Source organism: Leptopilina boulardi, unplaced genomic scaffold (genome assembly GCF_019393585.1).
Source record: "Leptopilina boulardi isolate dan_hultmark-lab unplaced genomic scaffold, ZJU_Lbou_2.1 LbouV2_325, whole genome shotgun sequence".
NCBI lineage: Eukaryota > Metazoa > Arthropoda > Insecta > Hymenoptera > Figitidae > Leptopilina > Leptopilina boulardi.
The window spans coordinates 3,195,153-3,212,755 of record NW_026137891.1 but is presented as its reverse complement, the minus strand read 5'-3'; the positions used below and the strand labels follow the sequence as shown (position 1 = coordinate 3,212,755).

At 29.1% G+C, this 17,603-nt stretch overlaps 1 protein-coding gene across 5 annotated transcripts in view; it reads right to left on the bottom strand.

Moving 5' to 3' along the window:
• Positions 1 to 346: 346 nt before the first annotated feature.
• The window catches only part of LOC127284687 (Krueppel-like factor luna), a 314,141-nt gene continuing 296,884 nt past the window's right edge, over positions 347 to 17,603 (bottom strand). For all 5 annotated transcript variants that reach the window (XM_051310278.1, XM_051310275.1, XM_051310276.1 and 2 more), the window contains one exon: positions 347 to 727. In XM_051310278.1, coding sequence (XP_051166235.1) covers positions 552 to 727 — 176 coding nt within the window. In that variant the 3' untranslated portion in view covers positions 347 to 551. The remainder of the gene's footprint in view (positions 728 to 17,603) is intronic.

Genomic DNA, 17,603 nt, shown 5'->3' with positions numbered 1-17,603 from the left:
ACGATGATGATCGACTATAACGACGCTTCATACGTCTTGAGAATAAATGGCGGGGATGTTATATTATTATCGGTAAGAAGAGAACAGCGATGACAAGGACGAGGAAGATCGATAACGTTGGACAGTACAGCGTGCATTGCTCATTATACACACTATCACATTTTGGAGGTTTATGGGCTCCGGGTCCTGGCGAGAGGCAGTTATTTTCCGTGAAATGGATTTTAGGCGATCAAGCGTAACTTTAATCACTAAACGGAAATATGTATGTGTGTGTCTCTATATGTCTAGATGTGACGATGATTATACTGTTGAATCCAGATCGAGGTTTTTTTTCTATCTCTCTCTCAAAAAAAAAAAAAAAAAAAAAAAAAAAAAAATGGAATGGCATTTTTTTTTAGTCCACGTATTTTTCTCCACGATCTTCTTCTTTTTTTTCAATCAAGATCACATCGCCGGAATTCCCATATTCTCGCAGACTCCAAGAGTTTTGTTTTTCAAATAATTATTATTATTATTTTTTTTTTCTCTCTCGCAAACAAGAAACAATGAGATTAAACGTGTCTTTTCATGTGTAGCGCTAAATGATCGCTACGTGAAAAGCAACGATCGCAATGTCTACATTTGAACGGTTTTGCACCTGTGTGCTTGCGATAATGGCGCGTCAACTCATCGGAACGAGCGAATCGCCACTCGCAACCTTCCCAGCTGCATTTGTATGGCTTCTCTCCTGTAACAGACAAAGAAAAGATTTTTTTTTTTTATTTTCCATTTTGAATGTGAGAATTTTTAAAATTAATTTCATTTTTTCACTCGCGCATACTTAAAATTAAATACTAGACGAAAAATCCCTCCCTTGAATTCTGGGTAGCGATTATGTTTTTTGATTTAACTTTGATGTCAAAGTCATTTTTATTTTGACTTCGTAGTCAAATGTCATTTTTCGTAGTTTTACGTAAAATGATTGTTTTGATTTGTCAAATTGTAATATCCACAATTTATTTAGGAATTAAATTATAAAAAAGTAAAGTAAGTAATTTTAAACAGTTAAAAAAGCGGTATAATTAAGGAATTTTTAAAAGATTAACAATCAGGTTAAAATTATTTAATAAAAAATTATTTCATCTGTCAACGGTAAGTATTTTTTACTGTTGAAACCAGGGATATGTTATAATTGTTTTGAATAATGCCTTACTTTCATTTTTATAAATGTAGACAGAATAAAATAAACTAAAATATCAAAAACTAAAGATGAAATTATGTCGTTTAAAAGATAATTCAAAACATAAAAAATTACTTACATTTGACCGATGAAATATTTTTTTCCTAAAATAAGTTTAACTTAAATTAGTTTCCTACTGTTTTGAGCAAATTGACATTTTGCACATAATTTATTGATGTAATTTAAAATAGAAAATGCTCAACATAAATTATTATTAAAAATACTCAATTTTTTGGCATAATGTAATTGCAATTAATTCCTAAACATAAATTCAGTAACGAGACTGTTATTTATATTTGTGTAAATAAAAATTAACGATTAATTTTATTTAAACTGTAATTAATTATATATAAATAGTAATATTTAAATAATTCTTTCAATTTTTCCTCTTAACATATGTGAATGAATAAATAAATAAAATAATATTAATGTTTTAATTATATTTCATAAATTAAGGGGTTAAACCACTCTAGAATTTTCAAAAAATCAAAAAAATTTTTTTTGCTTTAAAAGGTGCCTAAGGGTGTATAGAATAAGAAACAATATCAATTATAAGTCGAAACACTTTTTAAGTGATTGAACTTGGGCCCGATCGTGGTCCTGTACTGCGCGCGTTGGCACTTAGTTGTCTGAATCTGCAATTTTCTGTTCAAAATCAGTTAAAACCAACAAATCTTAACCGATTTTAATGTTTCTCGGTTGAAAATATCCATTAGAAAAGAAGAAGAACAAGAGAATATTAATTTAGAAGGTCAATTATACGGCGCAGGCATTGTAGATTGAAGGTATATCCAAAAAGTCGTAAGTAAAACTTTAAACTCGTTTTTCTCAAAACTACATTTTTTGTGCTGGCCGGAAACATGACTTTTACAAATCTCAACCGATTTACTTAAAAATTAAACTGTAGCTTCTCAATAAAATTATCTAGAGAAAGACGTACGGATTTTTTTTTATGTTGCATATTTTTTTTGTTATAAACAATTTAGTGTCAATATTTTAAGTAAAAAACTCGGTTTTTCCTTAAAATGTTCGCCATTTTTGCAAAAATCAATTGAAAAAAAATCCCCTACGTCTTTCTCTAGCTTTTAAGATGTAAAAATAGAAAGAAATTTGTTTTTTTTTCTAGGATGAAAATTGGAGCTAAAACCTTTCCGGCCGCGACGTGATTCCTCTCAGAAAGGGTTCCTATCACGTACCTGTAAATTTGATATTTTAAAAAAAAATAATTAATGAAGTATATTTTTTTTCTCTTTAAAGTGTACCTAATAAAGATATGTAAACATATTTTTCAGTACATTTAAACTTTTCTTGAAAAAAATTTCTAAAGTTAGGCCTTTTTTTGACGCTCTAGAGTGGTTTAACCCCTTAAAGTTTTTTTAACCTCTTACTTTTACTTAGTTTGTTAAAGTAATAAAAGTTTTTTTAAAAATCCTTGTAATGCTGTCTTGATCTTTTTAAAATTACTTACTTCACTTTTTCATCATTTAATTCCTAAATAAAGTTTTTATTCTTAAATTTTTAATAAGGGGAAAAAGGTTATTATACTTCAAAATTATGGTTATTACAATTTGACAAATCAAAACAATCATTTTACGTAAAATTTTGTAAAATGACATTTGACTACGAAGTCAAAATGAAAATGACTTTGACGTTAAAGGTAAATCAAAATACATAATCGCTACCCTGAACGCTACGCGAGTTTGAACGCTGGTCGAGAACTCACTGTATACACTAAAAGAAAAACAAAATTATTTGATTCGAATACTTGAACTAAAAAATATTATTTCAATTAAATAAATTGTATTTACACCAATAATTTCTGTATTTGAAACAAATATCATCTCAAATAATAATTGATACATATAAACATTTATTTGATAATAGTCAAGTAATCGAGTAATTGAATCAAATAAATTTTTTTTTTTTCACTGTAGGAAAGTTTTGAATGTGAGGAAAAATTCATAGTGATGATAAATTTTATCAAAGTGATACAGTAGCTCAATTGGTTAGAGTCCCTTCATTTTTCTCATTTGGGGTATGTGGTTCGATTCCGAGCAGCTGTGAAATTTTTTAAAACTAGCTAAACGCATATATCTTACAGATAAGTGTCAATTTAATATAATTAATTCACAGACACACAAAAAAAGTGGTTTGGCCGAGACACTACAGTAGTATATTCCCATGTATTTTTCGCCGCTGAATCCGAATCCGAAGTCGGAATAGTCAAATTGGCTCAAAATTTTGAGTTATACTCAAAAAACGACTCAAAAAAACAAAAAAATTTTTTTATGTCACTATACTTGTATATTTCTATGTATTTTTCCCGCTAAATCCGAATTCAAGGCCAGAAATGTCAAATTGGCTCAAAATTTTGAGATAAACTCAAAAAACTGCTCAAAAAATAAGTTAAAATCAAAAAAACGAAATTTTTTTTGGCTAACACACTACACTAGTGTATTTCCATGTATTTTTCGCCGCTGAATCTGAATCCGAAGTCGGAATAGTCAGATTGGCTCTTGTTTTTGAGTTATACTCAAAAACGACTCAAAAAAACAAAAAAATATTTTTATGTCACTATACTAGTATATTTCTATGTATTTTTTCCCGCCGTTTGTTGAGTTTATCTCAAAATTTTGAGCCAATTTGACATTTCTGGCTTCGAATTCGGATTTAGCGGGAAAAAATACATGGAAATATACTAGTATAGTGACGTAAAAAAATTTTTTTTTTGTGTGTGTAATTTATCGCTTCCACATAGAAGAAATATTAATTAATTAATTAATTTACTTATTAGTTTATTTATTAATTATTTTATTAATAAAGTTATTTAATATAAATTGAAGTGTAAAATGTGAAAATTCGGAGGTTTTATTAAATAATAAGTGGGAAGAATATTATTATTAAGGACGAAAGAAAGTTTTAGAGAAGCGTCCAATAATCGTAGAAAGTGAGGAGGGATATCTTCACATGTCGACATTAAGGCAATCTAGAAAGCACATTTCTTGGATGTGCAACGTTGGCGTATTATTAAGCCGTAAATAACCCATTCGAGCAATATGGAAGGCAAGTCGACGTTGATGAGGCCACGCGGTGGAGAAGAGGAGACAATGCAGGGTCACCACCTGTGGCGCGATGTTACTGAGCTTAACAAGCTGAGAGAGTTTGCAGTAGTGTAGCAAGGCATGGGTGATTCACCAGTGATAGAGGTCGTATCGCCCACCGACCTCGCAATAACAAATGTGGTCAGTCTCTCTCTCTATATATATATATATATTGTACACAGAACCCTCTTTTCCAATCCCTCTATTCTCACTCCCCCAGATTTCCAGGAACCAAAACCTTTCGTGCACGAATGTCTGTCTGTCTGTCTCTTTATCTACTTCATAGGAAATTCAACTATAAAAACCCCCATTAAGTTTCTTTTCTTATATTCTAGGAATTCATCAAAAAATTACTACTTGTTACTCAACTGATAATTACAATCATGTTACTGTCAGTTATGACATGCTTGCATCCGAAGACAGATGGAAATAATTCTATGTGGGGTTTATTTTAATATGACATGTCAATTTAGATGGAATTTATTTTTGTATTATTTATTTTTTGTTAAGTATTATTTTAAAAAATTGTTAATACTTTAAAAATAATCTAAAAGTTATTCAAGCTGTTTTTTAATTTAGTAAAAAGGGGGGGTTTTTTTTTGTAGAAAAGGTTGTTTTGATAGTAAAAATAATTTTTTAAATAGAGAGAATAGTTCTAGTCATACAAAATTTACAATTGAAGTAGAAAAAATAGTTTTAGTCAGATAATATCACTGCTAAGTAGAATAGTTCGATTTACTAAGACATAATAACATTTTTTTAAGTAGAAAACGTAGTTTTAGTCAGACAAAAAACAATTTTATGTAGAACGGATAATTTTCACAACAAAAATAATTTTTTAAATCTATTTTTTAAGCAGAGGAAATAGTTTTAGTCAGAAAAATTTTAATTCTAAGTTTGTTGCATTAGGACAGTAACATTTTTTAAGTAGAGAGGGTAGTTTCAGTCAGACGAAAATCAAGTTTAAGTAGTACAGCAAATTTAGATGGCAAAAATTAATTTTTGAAATAGAGAGAATTATTCTAGATAAACAAAATCTACTATTAAAGTAGAAAAAAAGTTTTAGTCTGACAAAATCATTTGTAAGTAGAACAGTTGGTTCTAGTAAGACAATATAACATTTATTAAGTAGAAAGGGTCACAGAAAATTAAAAGGCATTAAAATAAGCTGCAACGCTAATTATTTTAATACAATTTTGCTTATTTTAATCCATTTTGGTATTAAAATAAGCAAAATTGGATTAAAATAATAAGCGTTGCAGCTTATTTTAATGCCTTTTAATTTTCTGTGGTAGTTTTAGTCGGACAAAATCACTTTTAAATAGAACAGTTGGTAAAAAACAATAACATTTTTTTAAATAGAAACGGTAGTTTTGGTAAGACAAAATTTAATTTTAAGTAGAATAGGTAGTTTCAGTCATACAGAATACACTTTTTAAGTAGAAAAATAAGTTTAAGTCAGACAATATACTTTTTAATAGAAAAGATGGTTATAGTTAGATGGATTAATTTTTTAATTATAAAAAGGGAGTTCAATTTAGCCAGGATTTAGTTATTAAGTAGAAAAAGTAGTTTCAATCGGACTAAAATAATTATTAACTAAATTAAACAGTTCTAATCAGATAAAATCCTCTTTTTAAGTAGAATAACTCACCACAGAAAATTATAAGATATTAAAATAAGCTGCAACGCTCATTATTTTAATCCAATTTTGCTTATTTTAATCCATTTTGGTATTAAAATAAGCAAAATTGGATTAATATAATAAGCGTTGCAGCTTATTTTAATGCCTTTTAATTTTCTGTGACTATAGTCAGACGCTTTTTTAAAAATGTAATTAAAAATATAACCAAATACAACCAATCATTACTTTTATGTATAAAATATGTTTCTTAATTTTCTTATTCTCCTGTAAGAAGAATTTTTTCATTTAGAATTCATTCAAAATAAATAGTCCACCGAATATATTGAAAAAAACTCTTAATTTTCCAGACGTCGCGAGGACATTTGTCGAATTGAAACGAGAAAAATAGGGTGTTCTCTTGTATATAGAGAAAATCGACTCGCGTGTAAACTAAGTGAAAGACGAGTGTGTGACAATAAATTTTCCCAAGGAAAAATTCGTCTTCACCAACCTGCCCTATTTAAGAAACCGATGTTCAGGTGTTGAGTTTTTAGAGAAGACGATCGTTTTTTTTTTTTATTCTCCTAGTAACGAAGAGACACGCTCGCGACGACAGAGAAAATTTATGCAGCACTTTGTTTCAAGTCGAAGTTGTTTTAACGCAAGAGAAAGAGAGAGAGAGAGAGAGTAGAAACGACTATAAACAAAACAAGGGGGCAACCCGTTTTCTTTTTCTCCCCCCCCACCTCCTTCTTCCCCGTTTGCGAAAAGGTATTCCTCGCGGTGACGGCGACAAATCCGACCCGGACGTGGCAACGCATATCCAAATCCACCCCGGTCGACATTCCAGGCACGCGACTTTCCGGAAAATACGGTCCACGTTCCTTCTTCAACTACAGCATCCTTCTTTCTCTCCCTCTCCCCTTCTCTTTCTCTGTTTAACTCACTCTTTGCTTGCGCTATTCCCGAACCATGAGAGAGAAATGGCGCCATGTCTTTCTCTGAGGTAGGTATTAGAGAACCGCGACACACACACACACATATATATACACAGAGGTGGGAAGAAACTCGCGACAGTGACGAACATCCAAAAGGGCGAAGGCTGACATAGACGGAAGGAAATTTATTTAGCACTCGAAATGTGAGATCTCGAGGCGGAGATGAAACGAAGAACGATGTCGAGTTGTACTTGTTCAAAATTAGAAACAGCACGTGTCACGCAAGTACAAAATAGTTCTTTCGAGAGTATAGCTTTTTTTTAAAACAAATTATTTGCGCTATGGTTTTTCAAAAATTTCGCTGGAAAAAAATTGGAAAATTTTTTTTTTTTTATATGGATCTATAAATTATATCTACTTGTATGTAGGGGAGACCGGGGTTACTTGGCGCACTTTTTACTCTTTGTTGTGTAACTCACTCATCTTTGCTTTTTTAAAAAAGTTAATCTATAGAAAACTTGTTGTAACATATCAGCTTTAATTAAAAAGAAAGAAAGTTGAAATATATTTAATACTTTTATTTTTATACCACTTTATTTGAAGCTGTGCAAAGCGCGCCAAGCAACACCGGCCCGGGGTTGCGTGGCGCAGGAATGAAATTAAAATTAAATTATATGATTTAAAGTTTAAATAATAAAAGACTTAACAAAATAAGTTTTGTACTGTAATTTTAGAATAAAATTATTTTAAATTTAAAAATTAGAAAATTTCATTTAAATTAAATGAAATTACCAAAAAATATTTATTTTTTTTTGATAATAACGCTGTGAATATTTAAAAACCATTATTCGGTTGTTATTGTTATTGGTGCTTATTAATGTGTAAATTTCATATAATCAACTTCATTTTATTAATAATTAACGAAATTTTCAGATAACCGCGCCACCTAACCCCGAATGTACTTTTGAAATATTTATTAATTTTTTATAAAAACTGTTAATATAAATGAAAATTTTTTTTTTTTTCTTAATAACAAATGTATAGAGCTCAAAACTTAATATTTGAGCTCATCTAAAATTAATTTTTTAAAGAGATCTCACAAAAAAATGAAGAGGTTAAAAAATTACTTTGGTGTGCCAAAATCAGTTATTTTAATCTATACTCCACAATAATTAATGAATATTAATGAAATATTGTACAAACTTACAGTTCATCAAGTACTTTAAGCAGAATAAAGAGAAAAATTAATGTAACTTAACACTTTTGAATAAACTCAAGTGCGCCAAGCAACCCCTGCGCCAAACAGCCCCAGTCTCCCCTACTGCTAATATCTACTTACTAGTTTAGTGAGAAAATAAATTAAAAAGAAGCAAAAGAACTTGTTTTGGGTTAAAATTTTTTACTGTACGTAGTATAGGTAGTTTTAGTCAGACACAATCTACTTTTTAAGTAGAAATATCAGTAGTATATCAAGTCAGACAGAAACTATTTACTGAATAGAAAATGCAATTTCAGAAAGACATGTTTCGCACTTTTAATACTGAAGGTAATTTTTATCCGACACTAATGATGTAGAAAAGTTAGTTTTAGTCAAGTTTTGTAATCTTAGTAGAAAAGATTGTTAAAATCAGACACAATCTATTATTAAGTAGAAATTATTGTTATAATCAGGCAGAATCCACTTTTTATGTAGAATTAGTAGATTTCTTCAGGAAGAATCACACTTTAGGTAGAAAAGTTAGTTAAAGTAGTTATAGTCAATTACAGTCAGACAGAATCCATTTAAGAAGTAGTAAAATCAGTTTCAGTCAGACATATTTTGTATTTTAACTACTGAAAATGGTTTTAATAAGACAAAATCCACATATTACGTAGAAAAGGTGTTTTAAATGTAAAAAAATTTAGGGCCTAAGTAGAAAAGGTAGTTTTAAGGCAGAGAATCCAGTTATTAAGTAGAAAACATGTTTATAGTAAGACCATAGTCATTTTTTACGTAGAATGGGTAGTTTTAGTAAACCTGCGTTTAATATTTAAGTAGAAAAAATTTGTTATAGTCAGACAATCCTCTTTTTAAGTAGAAAAGTTATTACAGTCAGGTAGAAAATACAATTTTTGAGTAGAAAATATAATTAATGTTAAACAGAATCATATTTTTAAGTAGAAAAAAACGTTATAGTCCGACTAAAATCACTTTTAAGTAGAAACTACAATTTATGTCAGACAAAATACATTGTTAAGTAGAAAAGGTAGTTTTGCTCAGGCAGAATACACATTTAAGTAGAAATAGGCATTATAGTCAGACCAAAATAACATCTAAGTAGAGAATGTAGTTTATGTCAAATAAAATACATTCCTAAGTAGAAATGGTTGTTTAAGTATGATCGAATCCACTTTTTGAGTAAAAAAAAGGTGCTTACAATCAGTCAGAATAATTAATTCAAGTCAGAAATAGTACTTTTACAGTTGTAACTAAATCCTCTACCCAAGTATTTTATTTATTGTAGTAAATAAGAATAATAAATTAAAAAAATCTTCGCATATTTTCCAATTCTATTATATGCAAAATCAATTTTCGAGAGCAATTTTGCATTATCATTTTCAATATAGAATTTATGTATTGCGATCGAAGAACACATTAAAATATAATAAGAAATGTAATTAATGCGCTGGGTTTTGGCGCGCATTAGAAAATTGATGAAAACATTAATATTTGGCTGGCATCAGGTGTCAAGATGAGAGAAGCGAGGCTCTCTGGAAAAGGTGAAAAACAAGGGCAAACCTCGATAGTGGATTATATATACGTCGACACGATGGCAAAGAGGAGGAGGAGAAGGGAGCACCTGTATTTAAAGCCTGCATTAACGTTTGCACCCATGTTGTCACACGAGGGAAAGAGAGAGAGAGAGAGAACCATCTATACATATACGAAATAAAGTGGCATGTGTGCAAGTTTACTGGCAGATATAATACAATGTACGCTCGCTCGTCGCGCATTTTATCACCGCATAATGGCCCCCGGCGGTTCGTTGCCTGCTATGTAATAAAGCCATATTAAACAAGACGGCTTAACGCTTTAGCCCCTACGTTCTCGGGTACCTCATCCCCCTTTTTGCTTACATAACGACATGGACTACGCTTGGACACTGAAAAGCTTGACCACTTTCCTCCCAATATATATATATAAAGCAGTTTATGTATGTGTGTGTATGTCCCCTTTTATCATTCACCAAAAATCAAATGCCCTCGGCCAGCTTGTTTCTATTCGCCGTATGGCTTTTATTTATACACATACATATATATATATATAGAAAGTATTTTCGAGAAACGATTCTTCATTCTCCTTTTCAATCCATGCCAATGGCAATAATATTTTTCCAGAGCGAAAAAAAGGAGAAAAAAAAAATGAATGAAAAGGTTTTGTATCGCATGCATTATTAAAGGGATATATGTATATATCTTCTCCCTGAGGAAAATAGGGATTTGCTCAAGTTTTTGAAGATTTATATATTCAAGCTTTTTCTACCGAGGAAAAATAAGAGGTGGAGAATATATATATTTTTTTTAACAAAATGAAAAAATTCGTATTTAATGATGATGAATGAGAAAATATTGCCATTTAGATTCGTTAGGTTTTTTGATTTAGAAAAAATTATCGAGATTTGAGAAAAAAAATTATGCAAGTTGACATGAGATAGTCTTGTGCGGATAGAAATTCACATTTAGGTCGAAAAAAATATTGATTGCTAAAATTCAGTGTTTAAGTTGAAATAGTAGTTTATTGTCAGGTAAAATTTTGTTTTTAAATAGAAAATATGTTTACAGTCAGACGAAATTTGTTCTTTAAGCAGAAAACGTAGTTTAAGATAGATAATCCACTTTTTAAGTAGAAAAACCCGTTTCAGTCAGACATATTTTGTATTTTAAGTACTGAATTGAGTTTTAATTAGACAAAATCTACTTATTATGTAGAGAAGGTGTTTTAAGTAATAGGAAATATATAATAAAAATTACCGACATAGAAATCTACCTTACCGACTAATGATAAAACATGTTTTCAAAAATTTCTTTACCATCGGTCGGTAAGGTAGATTTTTGTGTCGGTATTTTTATAATTTCTTTTTTCGGGGAAAAAACCCTGTTTTACCGTCAATCGGTAAGGTAGATTTCTATGCCAGTAATAGAAAGTAGAAAAGGTAGTTTGAGACAGGCAATCCACTTTTTAAGTAGAAAGGACAGTTATAGTTAGGCAGAATTTGCTTTTTAAATAGAAAAGGTATTTCAAGTCATAAAATAAACAGTTTTAAAGTAAAAAAAAAAACATATTTATAATCAGGCGAAATCATTTTTAAGTAGAATAAGTCATTTTAATCAGACAAATTTTTACTTTTAAATAGAAAAGAGAGTTTCAATCGGACTTAATTCTACTTAAAGAACAATTTAAAATAATCATAATTTTTCAGTATGGTTAATTTTAAATCTTAATTAAAAAAAAAATTTTTGCACACATGAAGAACATAAATTCTGAAAATTGGGATTTTCTCACTTAAAAAAAATACGAAATAGGCATTTTGTCAGTTAGTGGGATGTGTGGGAAGGCGATTTTTCTCTGGCTGAGCTATGCAAAAAGTTAAAGGGCCGAGGCTAGGTATTGCGTCGATATGTCAGAGTCTGCCTTGCAAAGCAACGTATGTGTGTGTGTGTGTGTGTGTGTGTGTGTGCTCGTCGTCTTTGCATTTTATTAAGTCTGTCGGCATGCAGCGATATAGCCTTCTTTCTATCATGTCAACGACCGAAGGACGCAACCAAAATTTACGACTAAAACTAGAAAACCAAATTCACCATATCGAGATAGAGAGTGAGAGAGACTGCAAATCAAATATTTCTAGTTTCAAATAGAAAATAAAAATTTTCAAATCCATGTATATTATATACATCTATTAATCATATTTTCTTTCTTAATGGTTATAATGTATTGTTTTTTTTTCTCCTACCAAGTGTATGAAAAATAACCTTTCACTGTCATTTGTTTGACTGATTTATGCGTATTTCTTATTTACCAGACAGCTTTTCAGAATAATATACAGAATCGTTAAAATTTTATATTTAGAAAAAAAAATTACATTTAGTATCACAGGCTAATAAATATTTATTTGATTTAAATAAAAAATTTTATTTACGCCAAATAAATATGCTATACTAGGCTATGAGACAAATATACGTTTATTTAAATCAAATATTTTTATATTTAGTTCAAATAAAACAATTTTTGGTATATTAATAATATTAATTTCAATATTTGGCATAATTATTATCTTTTCTATACTTGTTTGTGAATTTTCTTAATCCTCACAGCTGTAAATCATAAAAATTGCAATTTCCATTGCAAGTCATAAAATAATAATTCCTTTTATTAACATTTCTTCTATATGCAAATAATTATTTCGTAAATCATATCAAATGAAAATAGTTTAAGAAAATATTATAAATTACTTATATCATTAACCGTTAAGAAAAAAGTCAGAACATATTTTTTTTTATCAAATAAAACCCCCGAAAAAAGATGTCCTAGAAATTCCCTTAAAAAAGAAAAGTAATTGGACAGAAAATTGTCATTAAAATTTACCGATTTTAACTAACAAGTACCATGATCCATCAAAGGATTTATGATCAAACAGAAATGTTACTATCATTGCTACTAGCTTTTGAGAGCAATGTCCTCTCACTGGCATGCATGCCAAAGATTGCAAGCTCGTCCCGCTCTTATGGAGGAGAGAAGTTACGACCTATGGCATGCTTAGCAACAAGATTGGACTTTAGTCTCTTCAAGAGAGAGTGAGAGAGAGAGAGGGACATTGAAAATCGACTTTCACGAATGAGGACTATATATACTAAAAACCATGTGTCTATATAGAGAGTGAGGACGATCGGTAAAATTTGTCGCTACATTGCTTTCGAGAGATGTGCACTCCCTCTGTGGCCATAATACTTAATTCTTCGGACCTGAAGGTGATTTCAGACTATTTCTCTAACAGCATTCGGATAAATAATGATCACGAAAAAGCAAAATCTGTACTTACGATAGTCGCGAACGCTAACCAAGTGTATCTCTCTCTCTCTCTCTCTCTCTAAGGATTGTATATATATATATTTCTATCTTAAACCCAAGACCGCAAATTCAAAGTCCTTCGATATACCGCAGGCGCCTGTGGTCAGGTTACGAGAGAGATCCTTGGTATCCATGTCGTTAAATTTTATGGCTTGTGAGTAGAGTCAATACTCTCACAAAACGAGTAATACCGATTTACCGATATATATATATATATAAAATTTTTTAATCTTTAATGCGCTTGATACATGTAATTCCACACACGAATTGGCAAATTTCAATCGACTATATTTACATTGAATATTATTTCTTTCATTTGCTTTTTACACCTCATTTACAATCTCATTTTGTCAAAATAATTGCAAATATTCAGCATTGATTAAAAAAAAAAAAAAAAAGAAATTTAGTTCCATTTTTCTCCACCTAGAGGGCGCTATTGATGGAGTTTCTCACAAGTTGTGAGATTTGTGATCAATAGAAGCAAATTTTCAACTGTTTAATTCATAGAAAAGATATAGTTTAAGACAGAAAAAAAATAGTTTTAAGTAGAATAGGCAATTTTAGTTAGACAGAATCCACTTTTAAAGTAGAAAAAATTTGTATAGTCAGACAATCCACTTTTTAATTAGAAATGATGATTTCAGTCAAGCATAATCTATTTTTGAAGTAGAAAAAAGAAATATTAGGCAGACCTCGTTTGTATTTTAAATACAGAAACTAGTTTCAGTCAGGTACAATCCACCTTATAAGTAGAAAATGTATTTTAAGTCAGACATTTGTTCTTTGAGTAAAAAAGGTAATTTTAGTTAGGCAATCCATGTTTTAAGTAGAAAAATTAGTTTCAGTCTGACGGAATTGACCCATTAAATAGATAAGGTAGATTTAATTAGACAGTCCACTTTTTAAGTAGAAAAAACGGTTGCAGTCAAACAAAATCCATTTTGGAAGTAGAAAAATTAGTTTCAGTCAGACACATTCCGTATTTTAAGTACTGAAAGTAGTTTTAGTAAGATAAAATCCACTTACTAAGATGAAAATATATTTTCAGTCAAACAAAATTTAGAGCTAAAGTAGAAAAGGTTGTTTATAACAGACAATCCACTTTTTAAGTAGAAAAGATGTTTATAGTTAGACAGTATTCACAGTTTATGTGAAATTTGGTAGTTTTAGTAAACCTGTGTTTAATATTTAAGTAGAAAAATTAGTTATAGTCAAAAAAATCCACTTTTTAGGTAGAAAAGTTATTATGTTCAGGCAGAAAATCCAATTTTTTAGTAAAAAAGATAATTGAAATCAGAAAAATATATTTTAAAGTAGAAAAAGCAGTTTCAGTCAAACAGAACCCCTTTTTAAGTAGAAAAGTTAGTTTAAGCCAGATAATCCACTTTTTAAGTAGAAAAATATATTATTGTTAGACTTTCATCACTCCTACGTAGAAACTATAATTCTTATCAGAAAAAACGTTTTTAAGTAGAAAAGGTAGTTTAAGTCAGACTGAATCCACTTTTTAATTTAAAAAAAATGTCTATGGACAGAATCTACTTATTAAGTAGAAAATACATTTTTAGTCAGACTAGGTTTTTAAATAGTAAAGGTAATTTTAGTAGTAGAAAATTTTTTTTGGGCCTAATAAATGTTAATTAAATGTAACAAAAATAGTAATTAAATAAAAATTTCACAAATAGTAGAAAAATAATTACTACTTTTTTCCTCATTAAATTAAATTTAAAAAAAAACTCATGAAAATTCTGTCTTTTTTTTTAAATATAAAAAATCAAAAACATAAAATTTTACAACATTGAGATATATAAAATATATTCATACCAGTAACATTTATATATAAACTCGATCCCTGTATCTAAAATCTGTTACCTCCATTAAATTGCCAATAAAAAAATTGAAAACCTCACGGGCAAATGGAATTTAAACAAAAAAAAAGAAAAAAAAAAAAAAAAAGAAAAAAACTTTCGCCAAAGATACTGGGAATATTACTCATAAATTTAAAACGATATTTCCAATAACATGAAATTTTACGTTCTACTTGCTTGCGATTGGTTCGAAAACGACACTGTTTAGTTGAACTTGAAAAACTTTAGAATCGAAAAATAAATCGAGAAAAAAAAACATCAAAGTAAATTTTGTTGTTTTTGCAAAAATCCATCAAACGCCGAATTCTTGTTTTTATTTACACTGTATAATAATATTTGCATTTGTGAATGAAAGAATAAAAAAAATATATATATGTGAGTGAAAACAATTTACGAACAAGAGATTTTTCAAGTATGGAGTAAAGTATCGAAAGGATCAAAGTCCTGTCAGGACAGTTGCACAAGAACAATAGAGTATAACCGGGGAATGGAATATCTGAGCGGAAAGTGCCTGTAATTGAAAATCTCTCTAGCAGTATTATATATATATATATATATATATATATATATATATATATATATATATATATATATATATACATATATGCATGCTTGTGTGATTTTCACGTCGATATTTCTCGATTCCTCGCGGGAAAAAAATATATATATATGACGAAACGTGGTCCTTATTCAAGAGAATCAGAATTCCATGTAACGTAATATTCAAACATCACGAATGTGAAAAACTTACATTTTTATCATCCAACCATTCATATATTTTACCTTTCCGTAATAACAAATAGTCACATAAAAAATTTACCAATTCGTCAATTTTATATTTTTATAATTAGAGAATTTAATGAAAATTTTAATTTATATATTTAATTTATTTAATTTATTTAATTAATTGATCCAATCAAAATTCAATTTGACGACGACTTATTTTCCAATTATCCGATTGTGATTCATTTATTTAATTAATAATTTATTTTCATTTATTGACGATCAAAATGATTAGATGAATATTTATTCATTTGATAATGATTTATCGGTAATGATAATTCGCGATCATTCGTGATGATTTGTAATGATTATTATAGTTATGATTAGTTATGATTCGTTAATCAAAATAATAAAGATTTATTTATTTGATGATTTTTGTTTTTTGCTGCACTGAAAGAAAAATTTGTTTGATTACTTGACTATTATCAAATAAATATTTATTTGAACCAAATAATTTTTATTTGAATCAAATAAATATTTATTAGGCTATGAGACAAATAATATCATTTCTCTAGGTGTTCGTTTATTTAACTCAAATATATTATATTTGGTTTAAATAAAACATTTCTCTGATTTGTAAAAGAATTAATAAAATGATTTCCAGATTCATTGATTAAATTTTATCTTATCATTTTTTTCCTCGGTGAAAAAAAAGAAATATTGTCAATTGAATAAAATATTTTTTTTTTTCTCCCGGAGAATATATATTTATTATAGATAGAGTATGATACTTAAGATTTATCAATAATTGCTCAGAGATAATAACTTTATCGACTGATTGAGTTCACGGGGTCAGTGAACGTTGAGAAATGGCACAAGGGATGCGTCTATATACCGACAAAGTCCATTACATTCTCTATTCTTTCTAGCGAGAAAAATCGAAAAAAAAACCCTGTAAAGATATCCAAGGCTTATACGAGACCAACGCGGAAGGAGAAAAAAACCGTTGGAAAAGAAAAAGGGTTGAAGATGAAAATATATATATAGAGAGAGAAAACTATTCTATACTTTATAGAAGCGTGGTGGGGAGAAATCCGTTAATTATAGTTCCGTCACCACTGCCTTCTACCACAAAGACCGCGAATAAGAATATCGTGAATGATAAGAGAGAGAGAGAGAGAGAGAGAGAGAGAATAATGTAACACTCGGTAATATTGCGTTCGGGCTTTAAAATTCTTTGAGGATAACGTTCATCAGTCTGTGGTTACAGTTCCCATTGTCGGTAAGCAAACTTTTGAATATCGAACTAATTAGACTTATAAATCCTCTGAGATAAAATCTTAATATCCTTTTTTATACATAGATAAAATAATTGTTTTTATTTTTATTAAAAAAAACAATTAATTATAAATAAATCCAAGGGAATTTACTTTTTAAGTAAAAAAGGTAATTTGAGTACTTTTTTAGTAGAAAAGATATTATAGTCAGCCAGAAAATCGAATTTTAAGTAGAAAAGATAGAAAAACAAAGAAAAAAAATTTTTTAAGTAGAAGAGGCAGTTTTAGTCAGAGATAATCCACTTTTAAGTAGAAAAGGTGGTTTAAGTCAGTCAATCCACTTTTTAAATAGAAAAAGATAGTCCGACTAAAATTACGTATAAGTAGAAACTATTTTCATATTAAGAAAGAATCAATTTTTTTCGTAGAATTTAAGTGTTTTTACAAATGGAATTTACTCCTTAAGTAGAAAATGTAATATAAGTCAGACAATCCACTCTTCAAGTAGAAAAGTTATAATAGTCAAGCAGAAAATCCGATTTTTAGTCATTGGTCCTATAATAGCCCAATGGTTACCATTGACAATTTCCCACTGGGTTAAAGTCAGAAAAAAATATTTTTAAGTAGAAAAGGCAGTTTTAGTTAGTCAGAATCCACTTTTAAGTAGAAAAAACTTTACAGTCAGACAGAATCAATTTACAAAGGAGAAAAAACAATAATACATATTATTTATTTTACGTACTGAAG